Here is a 10,949-nt window from a genome sequence, read left to right on the forward strand (position 1 = left end):
AACACTGAGGCAAAGAACCCGTTGAGGAGTTCAGCCTTGTCCCCCCTGTCTGTCACCAATTGTTTCTGCCCATTTAGCAGGGGTCCTATTCCTCCCTGGGCCTTCCTTTTACTCCCAATATATCTAAAAAACAATTTCTTGTTGTCTTTTACTTGGGTTGCCATCCTCAGCTCCATGGTAGCTTTGGCCCGCCTAACTGCCTCCCTACAAGCAAGACTACACTCTTATAGCACGACTATAAACTCTGCCTACAGAGCAGGGCCGAAGGAGGGAGATCAATGAGAAGGCAGCTGCAATAACCCAAATAGGAGAGCCAAGGGTTGCCATTTCTTTTCCAATGTTTAATCAATGTTTTTAAAATATGTCTATTAGTTTCTCCCCTGCTGAGGGGCTAAGCCTCTGTGTGAGAAGTGAGCTCCTTTTTTTTTTCTCAATGGTGCTTATAAATGATGCTTTGGATTGCCAAACCCCAGAATCCATAGACAGAACAAGTAATGAAAGGGCCTGCCAACAGGACTATTTTATACCACAGATGTCTACATAAGGGAGGCCAGACTGAGACCCAATCAACTTGTTTCATACCAGCCAAACAGCAGCTGAGGTGACAGCGATGTCTCTTGGTCCCAAACAATGTAAGTTGGATTTGAAGCAGTGCCCTGGTGAAGCAAGATCCCATATTGTACTACTGATCCCCTGAGTCACTGCGTGCAGTGTTCTACTGAGTGGATGGGAATGCCACGTGTGCCAGGAGACAGACAGAGAAGATGTAGTGGGCAGACAGGCTAGCCAGAAAATTTAGAAGTAGGCAGTGCCTTGCCAGTGTCCGCTACGTGGCTCATGACAGACAGTCTCCTGCAGTGAAGCACCTACTATAACACCTTGCTCTGATAGTAATGCTACAGGTCACCCACTTTGTGCTCAATTTCCAAGGCCAGCTGCACTACGTGCATATAACCATTGCCCAGCTGTCTCCTCTTGTTACACCTAACATTGGCTGGCCTCTCTTGATGACGCATGAAACTGAGCACCCAGAGTAAGATATGATGCAGGTGCAAGCCTTTTTGGTTCCTCATGCACATGCAGCTTCCTTTATGCCAACCTCATACTGCCTTGATGAAGCTCTCCGATCCTGGTGACAGATTCACCAAACTGGAAAGTCCATGTTATTTACTTGAGCCTCTCATGCTGTCCCAACATGATCCTACGAACATGCATGGTACATCTGGCCACCCTGGTCCTTTCATGACCCAACTGAGCCACTATGGAATTGACAATTTCCTTCTCCACAACTCCTGATGTCTAGGGCAGCTCCCTGATGCCTTCTTGCCTCATCAAATTGACATGTCTCACGATCTCACCTGAAAACATCCTTTCTTCCTTGCCTGACTCTTTTAATTGTTCTCTCACTAGGCTATATTTTATTTATCTCTTTAACTACAGTTAGAGATGTAAAAGTATTATACACACTTTATGATACAAAAATAGAGCAGGATCTACTATTATTTAATGGTTTGTGAGGCAACCAGCATCATAGTGTCTAGGCTGACTGCATGATTGAACACAATGTATTAATGGATCCTGCCCACAATGGACAGCAAAAATATATCACCCATCTTCCCCAGTACATTCCCTTATCCTGTGTAAATAAAAATCCTCAGAGGCACAGGCACTGGCGTGTTGAGCAGTAGCAAAACAAAGTGGGGGGGAGTGCACAAAAATAGCCACAGCTGTGCTGCTGGCCTGGCTGCTGCTGCACCACTGCAGCACAGCCGCTGATGCTGCCCCATGCATAGCTGCCGCCCAGAGCGCTCCAGCATCCAGTTATGCCTCTGGTGTTGAGGGCCACATAGGTATCCAGACTAGAGAAAAGCCTGAGCAACCCCCTCGCACCATGTTTTTAGGAGGACCATTGGAAGTCTCTCAGAAATGCCTGCTCCCAGAAATTCTCTCTGAGAAATGCCCTGCTCAGGGGTTTAGCTCAGGGATGATCCACCAGATCACCTCACCTGAACACAAAGGTAGCTCCAGGACCTGATCCTGATCCCACTGAAGTCAATGGCAAAATCCCACTAACCTCAAAAGGCACTGACTGTACTTTGCAGGGACAAAGTTTGGCAGAAGAATCAAGACTGCTTTAGCCTGGCTGCTGAGCAATCAGTAGCTGTCTAATGCTCCTATTAGGTGTGCTCTATCAAACAGAAAGGCCCAAGAAGCTTATCCTTAGGGTGGGAAGTATTTGTGTGTGTATTTGTTTTCACTTTGTAATACAAAGGGCAGCAGGTTTTGAATGAACTTAGTACCAGGCTACAGACCATCTTAAAATGGACAGACTTGATCTGCCATCCCCAAACCCCTTCCCTTCCCCCTCCTCTTCCACCACAACAGACTTACCAGCCGGACACTGCTCTTCAAGCTGTCAGGCTGCATATCAGAAATCAGACTGGTATCCAACAATATGCCTCCTTAAAAACTGGCTATCGGTATTGGCCCAAAAAATCTCTATCGGTGCACCCCTACTCACATCCTTCCATGTAGTGGTATTTCTAACCCACTTCCTTCTATAGTAAATCATACCCTTAGCATACAAACCACATGCACTATAAAATGGTCCATTTCCACAGCTATAGCGCTCCTCAGATTCACAGAATTAGCCCAGTACATTGTCCAGACAGTTAACCACATGGCTCAGACCAAAGGAACCTGGATACTACATGATTTTCACATATCACATCTATATGCAAGCCACAAGCATCTGTCGATGCATACTGTTCCTTCACCTTCCTAAGAGAGTGCACACCACACTACACATCCCCTGTATTTTCTTACACAGTGTGCACCTGAGATGCAGCCATGCTCATACAGCCACCATGACCACTTTGGTGGTACCAGTCTCTATCTAATGTGTGTGTAAGTGCCAAGTGACATAGCAGAATAGATTCAGAGACTTGACAATCAGAAGAGAACATTGGGATTATCAAATCTGGCTCCCATGAGTAACACAGGCCAGAGATTCTTATCCTTTAGTTTCTGCAAAAAGACTGTAACTTCTGCTTCAGCTGGAGTGCGCCTTTTAAGATGTCCAGTTTTGATTTAAAGATTCAAATGATGGAAAACCTGCCATATGTCAGGGTAAATTGATCCAATGGTTAATTACTCCCACTGCTAAAACCAAGCCTTATCTAACATCTAATGCTAGCTACAGACAACACAGCATTGTAATTAATTCCCCAAAACAAGTTGCTGATCATGCTTATCCCACAGAAAGGAGAACCGATAAGAATAGATCAGAATCTATCTCATAGAGCAATAAGATAAAGCAGAGGATGAGGGACAAAGTTAAAGAGGTTTGTGGTAACATAACTCTGAATTTCCAGACTCCCCCATCTCTTGCATGCTCTTTATTTCTCCACAAATATTACTTTAATATTGAATCTGATGGGTTTTAAAGCTACAACATTTTATTAAGGGTTTCATCAGGAGTAACTGAGGTATCTTCACCATCTTAACTATGTCTTCATGAAGACTTCTCAGAAGACAGTTAGCCTGAACAGAGCACCACGCTAACGCTGCTTCAGGTTCTGGAGCTAATGTGTGCAAAGCTGACTGGCTCTGTGCAGCGCTGCCCAGTGCTGTATAGACACACCAAAGCTTCTACTGGTTTTTACTGGTAGCCCTGCAGAGCCAACACACAGAACTGAGAGAGAACTGAATGTTCACCCTTCTTGTTCTTCCTTTGGACGTCTATCAAGCTGTATTTCCTGATACGGGCCTTCACAAAGATGTAGCTAAGATAGTAAAGATACTGCAATAGAACTGGGTACTGAGTTTCAATGGGTGATACCAGTTTAGCCTACTGCAGGCTCTGTAGGTTGCACAGCTGTAACTGTGGACAGAATCTGTTCTAAACCAGTGCCAGTGGCTCTCAACCACCAAGCCATTAGTGTAATGAAATGGGGAGAGACCAGGACACCAGCACAAGGCATCAATCCTTGAATGGGACAAAAACAGCAGCTGCTGTTCAACAGGCCAGGCTGCCACCATGCAGCCACTGAAGCTGCCCATTGCATGGGTGCCAGTCAAGGTGCTCAAATGCCTGGTTAAATCTCTGCACCAAGCCATAAGGGTGATGTGGGCAGGCCACAGGAGTGGCTAGCAGACCCCCTGTGCCTGTTTCTTGTGCCAGTTTGCTGAACAATAGCACCCCCTTCACACAGGGCTTCAGGTGGGTTAATTTAATTAGCTCTGCTAAGAGATGGATACAGTCAGTTCAGGTGTGGCATCACGCAAACACGTGTAGAGCAGCTTGGCCCAAGTAATATTTCAGTGGCTGGCAGCATTGGATAAGATGGGTGGTATGCTATGGGGATGTGAATGCGGTTAGGGCTAGGGAGCATGGTGATGGGCTTTGGGCTAGTCATAGGGTGGCTGTCGGATTGAGGGAGGGGTGAGCTGTAGTGCTGTGCAAGGAGACAGAGGTGGGCTAAAGGATCAAAAGGACTGAGAACCATTCTCTTAAAGAACCTTTTTTACCAGCGATGAGAATGAAAGAGCCTAGCTTCATTCAGTAGACCTCAGGGGAAAACTGCAGGGTTGGCATTTGAAAATAATGGGCCTTACTCTTCTCTCACTTAGACTCGCTTCCACTGAGTTACTCCTGCTGAACACTGGTATGAGTACAGAATTTGGCCAGATACCTTTCTTTAAGTGTGAAGCAAGCAAATTTCATTGACTCTTTGCTGACAAGAGAAAGCAGCTTCGTGACCTACAGACTGCAAAATTCTCTTGAAGCCGCAGATTTGCAACATCTGCTTCAGTTTGATGGCTCTTAAACTGAAAGCCTGGACTTCAGCTAGCTGTCTCCTTTTGTCAAGCAAAGAATGTTAGCTTAATTTAAAGCTTCCCAGCACTGGTGCTGAAAATGAACAGAAAGTAACAGGGTAATTAGATTTGCCAGTTCTCTCTGCACTGATGAGGATGGCTGCATGGATAGCTGCCCAAGGGAACAAGAAGAGACACAAAGATAAAGGAACCTAAGACCTGCTGTTCAGGCTTCTTTTTGGGGTTTTGTTTTCCTTCCTGTGTTTGCCTGTCTTGCCTGTCTCATTAACTGATATAAGGATGCTAAATTGTTTGAATAAAAATGAATAGTTTGTGTAAGTGGTATTGTCAGTCTCCTCTAGCAAGAACTATAGCCCTCCCTCCAGGTAGACAGAAGAGTGCACCATAAAACACCCGCTGAACCAAACTTATTTAGGCTCTGTCTATATTAAAACTTGCTCCACTACAACCAAAATTTATTTTTAAAATCAATTTAGCCAAACCAATGCAAGTCACTATGTGCATGCTCTTGAACTGATTTAAACCTGACTTGTATCAATTTAACAAAATGTAGTTACCAATTCCCATGATTTAAAAATCAATGCAAGATAAGTAGGGGTTTGCAGAAGTTTAATGAAGTTGTTTAAAAAATACACCTTTGCTTATGTTGAGTTGATTTATGTCTACATTGCAGACTGAAATGTAGCGTGGAGAGGTCTGAGTTAGCTTGGGATGAGCTAGCTCAGGGGTGTCAAAGATACAGCCTATGGAGCCATTTCACTGGGCCCATGGGGCTCCTGCAGGGGCCTGCCATTGAAGCCCCCTACTATAGATTCCCAAAGGGCATGTGAGCAATGGCTACATTAACCCCCACCCTACCATTCAACCCACACTGCTGCTCACCCTGCAGCCATGTTCAGATCTGGCCTCCAAGGACCCCTGCAATCCAGAGCTGGCCTAGGGGCACAGGTGAGTTTAATGTCTCCGAGCTAGTTTCATTAAAAGAAAAAGGTCCCAGCAGTATGGCTTTGTTACATAGGAATTTGAGGCAGCCTCCTAGAGGTTTTAACCCCTGGATTACCCACACACTAACATCCAACTCTAATTTTAAGTATTCATTAGGCAGTTCAGGTTTACCCTGTCAAGTTGGAACAGCTAAAGTGGTTACAACTTTTCCATGGAGACACAGCCCTAAATGCAGTCCTACATCTTACTGCCTTCTTGTTACATAGGATGCTTTCATGAACAAGTGTACTCAACTATACCTAAGCTTGCATTTAAAAAAAAGTTTCTAGTCCTTATGATAGTACAGAAAAAAAATCTGAACATGAAGCCACTGTAATCAACGTAGTGCTGTCTTGCTGAATCAGCAGCAGATGCTTCAGTGCCCCTGCTGTTGTTCAAGTCAAGCTTTGCCAAGCTTCAGGAGAGAGAAAAATGATCAAAATATTGAGAAATATGGTATCAAGAAACCCAAGAGAGATGGAAGAGTATGTGGCCAATCTACTATTTAGTAGTTGTAAATCTACTACTATCTTACTGGTATTCCTAGAGTAACCTAGACAAACAGTTTCTGCAGCAGCATTCAACAAGCTAAATAAATACTACTATGTGAATATGCTGATCAGTTAATATGAACAAGTTATTAAATAATATGTTTTATATATATTGTTTAGTTACTTGACCAGTGCTTGTAACAAGCTACAATGTTTAAATGCATTAAAAGAGAAAGTGAACAGACAATATGTAAGATTCTGTGACAAGCTGGACCTCAAATCTGTGCCCCCATCTGCAGATTAATTTAAATGGAAAATCTGAGGTTTTAAAATAGATTTATTACATATTTAATCATTGCAATAACCCCAACACTCTGTTCTGTTTCAGTTTTTATCTCACCTTTATCATCATAGGATTTAAATCTGTTCCGGTAGTGTAGGGTGTTCATTTTGATATTAATTTCAATACATAAAACCCTACCCCTATCCCCTGCTGCAGAAGTCAGTACTAACAATATACAAAGGAATCCCAGAAGTGACAGACATAAAACAAGAGGCTTTTAGCAACTAATATAAGACCCTTGGGGCATTTATAGACATGCTCTGGGAGGGGAGAGGTGCTTTAATTAAAGAGCCATTCTAATTTAAAGTGTCTGAAGCATCACATGTATTAATGTTCCTGGGCTGAAAATGGTGGCAGGGACACTTTAATTAAAGCTCATCTAACCAGCTTTAGTTTAAAGCACCTCCACCACCATTTTTCAGTGCAGGGTCACTGATACACTTGACACTGGGGTCTGCTAGAGCAAAGTAATTACTCAATTAATTGAGTCTGCTCTGATGCATTGTAATTACAACACATCAGCACAGCCTCGCTGCATGTGTATAGGTGCCCTGGGAGTTTCTAATGCCTCAGAAGGAACAGGAGGCAGTTTGGGATTGTAAAATAAGCATGTCAGCTGGCATTTCTGCCAAAAGAACTGGCAGGGAAATTGTTAATGATGTTTCCTCTCAAGCTACATTGCTTCATGAATTACACTCATACTTATTTTGAAGTTTCTCTCAGATTAAGAACTGAGCAACTGAGAAACTAAGATTTTTGACATGCTTCTGTGGCAAAAGGTGAATCTGGAAAAAAATTTCACTCATAGAAAAAATTATTAGCTGTGACAGAAATATTTTTAAAGAAATAACAAAAATATCAATTTCATCTTCCTTGGTGAACAGATTCTGTGGATGGCTAGAAAAAGGGAAAAGGGGTGTCAAACTCACCCCCACCCCTCTGAGTTGGATCCAGACAGCAGAGCTCCTCACAGTCCAGATCCGGATGTGGCAGCAGGGATTTACCCATTCCCAATGACCCTCTGTGCCCCACATTTCAGTGGCAGAGCTCTCGAGAAGCCCCGTGGGCCATGTGATGTGGTTCTGCAGGCTGGCTCCAGGCACAGGCTGTAAATTTGTCACTGACTTAAAACATTCTTAGGCCTTCAATGAAGGGACAAGGGTATTATAATCTTATCAAAGAGTGCTTCAAAAGTTCAATAAAGTCCCTAGCCTCTCTCATTTAAATCAGGTTTTCAAATCATTAATATACTTGATAATGCTTGTAGTTCCACAATCAAGACATGAAGCAGAAAACAAAAAGGGGGTGGGAGGGGATTTTCATGCTTTCTTTATCTATTAGGAGAAGGGGAAGTAAAGGAATAGGAACCCAGTATTTCTCCTTTGCAAATATGAGTTGTTACCAGAGAGTTTCTAGCATGTAGTGCTTCAAATGGTCTCTCATCTCCCATCAGGAGAGATGAAAGAAATGCAGAGATGAACAGATAGGTGCTTCCTCTCAATCTGGAGAGCACCTGTTCAGATCAAGATAAGAGCACTGCAAGCTGGGACCTGTTGTTCCCATCAGTCCCAATTCCTTGTTATAGATGATGGGGAGCTGCAATCTGCTTCATGCACATTTATTGTTGCCCTGGGCTCCTAGTAAAAAGCGAGGTACTTTTTATATGAGGCAAAAACTGGGTAGGTATGCATGCATTTTGTATGTTATGTTATCTGCCATAGGACTATTAAAAAACATGCACAAAATGAGATTTCCCACTGAATAAATGCAAGATTAGCTTGAGCTACTAAATGAACACCATAAACATTTACAAGAAGCTCTGATGGGACTGCATGGGCAATTTGGGCTGATCACAATTAATGTGGTTTTGCCATTTCCTCAGGCTGTGATAAAGTAGCGGCTGTTTTACATGCAAGGTATTCCCTGTACGCTGCAATGTGTTTGTTGTCTTTTTTCCCCTTCAGTGGCTGGTGAGGAAATTTTGAATATTTCCCTCATTAGTAAGTCCTCCCACTCAGTCCACATATGTGTCTTGAACATCCCTTCTCAAATTTGCATCAGGCACTCGGATCCTGCAGTAAAGAGGACTAACTGCTAGCCAGAAAGGGCTAAACTCCACAGAACATGCAGCAGCCATGGCCTGAAAAGGGATGTGAACCTGGACTCTCGGACTAAGCAGTTGAATCTGTACTAAGCTACCCAGGCACCAGAAACATGGGATCCATTTCTCAATTTTTCAGTACATATAGTAGGCCTTTGCACCTATTACTCCACGAGAAAGACTGACTCTTCTCTTACACATGAACAGAAGATTCACTATGCACTGATTCTGTGAGCTTTCAAATGTTCTTTTGTGCACATCTTTGGATATGGTTTTGGGGCACGAAGCAGGGTTTATGCCATGGGTTCCCTCCAGTTCTTCATAATATGAATAGGTTGCAAAGCACTGAACCACATCCTTGCATAGTTTTGTCTTCATATGTTACTCAATGAGCAGGAACTAAAAAGTTCTATTATGATGGCTTTGTAGGTGCCCCAGATGGGACCCCAAGAGCTGAACTAGTCCCAGAAACAGAAGATTTGCCAGGATGTGCCCCCTCTCTAAATGACAGGTTGGGACTTTCCAAATTAATCCCTTCTGTGGCGCACAGGCTGCAGGCAGCGAATGGGAAGAACAATGCTGATATGCCCTGGTGCGCACCAAAGGGGCGTGGCAAGGAGAGAGGCAGCTCAGCATGTGCTGCAGGGCCAGAGGAACTGGCCAAGAGAGCTGCCCCTAGGGTCAGGGTGAGGATAACAGCTGGCAGCCCCAGTGGACAGGGAACTGCAGCCTGCACTGGTGGAGCAGGTGGACCTGCCATGCCAGCCTGCCTGACAGCTACAAGGGCCAGCAGGGCAAGCTGCCACTCTGGAGCCGGCACGAGAACGGGGCCAGAGGAAGTCTCCCAGCACCTCCTGCCTGGTCTAGTAGGGCCCTAGTATCCCAGCATGCTCTGGGCTACACGAGGTTAACATCCCAGCATGCCCTGGGCTATGAAGCCCTGATATCCCAGCATGCTCTGGGTTATGTGGGGCCCTGATATCCCAGCATACATTAAGCTACATGAGACTAACATCCCAGCATGCCCTGGGCTAAGAAGCCCTGATATCCCAGCATGCTCTGGGCTGCAAGGATGTGCCCGAAGTCCCAGTATGCAGTGGGGCTGAGAGGACGGAGGGGCTCGCTATCCCGGCATGCACTGTGGCAGCCTAAGGCCACAATGCCCCGGAAGACCCTGGGGCAGCAGCGCGACTGCGGCCCCGTGTCCACCCGCACCCCCGCACTCACTATGAATGACGCCATGTCCGAGGCGGCCGCTCGCTGAAGCTGCCGCGCGGGATCGGGCCGGACTCAGTCCCGAGTATTTTCGGAGACGCTCGGGTCTTTCCGGCGTCGCGCCCGCTTCGGGGCTTCTCGGGTGTTTCCGCCCCCTCTGGCTCAGGCGGCTCCGGGCGGCGCAGCCGGCGCTCGGCAGCTTCCGGATGCACTCGGGCGCGGGGGGCGGAGCAAGCCTTGCAGCCTGGGCAGGCCTGGGTGGGAGGGGGTAAGCGCCCGAGGCAGCCCGCTCCGCCTGGCCCAGTCCAGCCCCGGCTGTGTGGGATGGGAAGGGCTGCACAGTGGGTTGAACGGAGACCTGGCCAGCTCGCTGCATGCCAGGCCCTTCACTTGGCTTTGCACTGCTCTCCCGCTACCCCTCCCTGCTGGGTCCCCTTGACCGTACCGCTTCTTTTGCCCTCCTCTCACCTGGCTGGAAAATATGCCATGAACCTCCTGCTTTAAAAAAACAGCGTCGTGACTCCCGCTGTAACCTCCAGTAAGTGGTGCGCGTGCGTCCTGCGCCTCAATTTCCATCCAGACCTGGTGTCATTCAAAGGTGACTTTTTCTGCTCTGAAATTCTTCTTTTGCATCAGGCAAAGGGAGCAGCCGTTCACGTGCAACTGTGACAGCTTTGCCTTTGCTATTAAGATCCTCCAGCTCTAATTTATTACCCAGAGGTGTTTTCCCTTTTGTGTTAAAAGTTTAAATAAATTTTTTTTTTTTTTAAAAAGGATCAGTGTTTTGGTAGAGGAGGGATTTCAAGGAAATGTTAACAAAAATGCCAACTCATGCCTGCCGCAGCAGAATACAGAGTTAAATAATGCATCTGCTGGCTTCCCCTGCTTTCATTAGTAGCTGTGAGGATGTGTAAGTGTTGAGTTAGCTACGGCAGGGTGCTTCATGTGGAGTAGGAAAATATAATAAGGATTTCAA

At 45.6% G+C, this 10,949-nt stretch overlaps 1 protein-coding gene across 3 annotated transcripts in view; it reads right to left on the minus strand.

The window, feature by feature from the left end:
- Positions 1-10,503, minus strand: part of LOC102562168 (uncharacterized) — a 40,236-nt gene extending 29,733 nt beyond the window's left edge. For 2 of the 3 annotated variants that reach the window (XM_059713586.1, XM_014593579.3), the window contains exon 1: positions 9,986-10,171. Coding sequence is in view for 2 of the 3 variants with exons in the window: in XM_014593579.3 (XP_014449065.1) it covers positions 9,986-10,000 (15 nt within the window). In the remaining variant the exon portion in view is untranslated. Of the gene's footprint in view, positions 1-9,985; positions 10,172-10,441 lie in introns of those variants that run through there. The other variant, XM_059713585.1, reaches the window with a different exon arrangement.
- Between the last annotated feature and the right edge of the window lie 446 nt (positions 10,504-10,949).

Source organism: Alligator mississippiensis, chromosome 10 (genome assembly GCF_030867095.1).
Source record: "Alligator mississippiensis isolate rAllMis1 chromosome 10, rAllMis1, whole genome shotgun sequence".
Lineage (NCBI taxonomy): Eukaryota > Metazoa > Chordata > Crocodylia > Alligatoridae > Alligator > Alligator mississippiensis.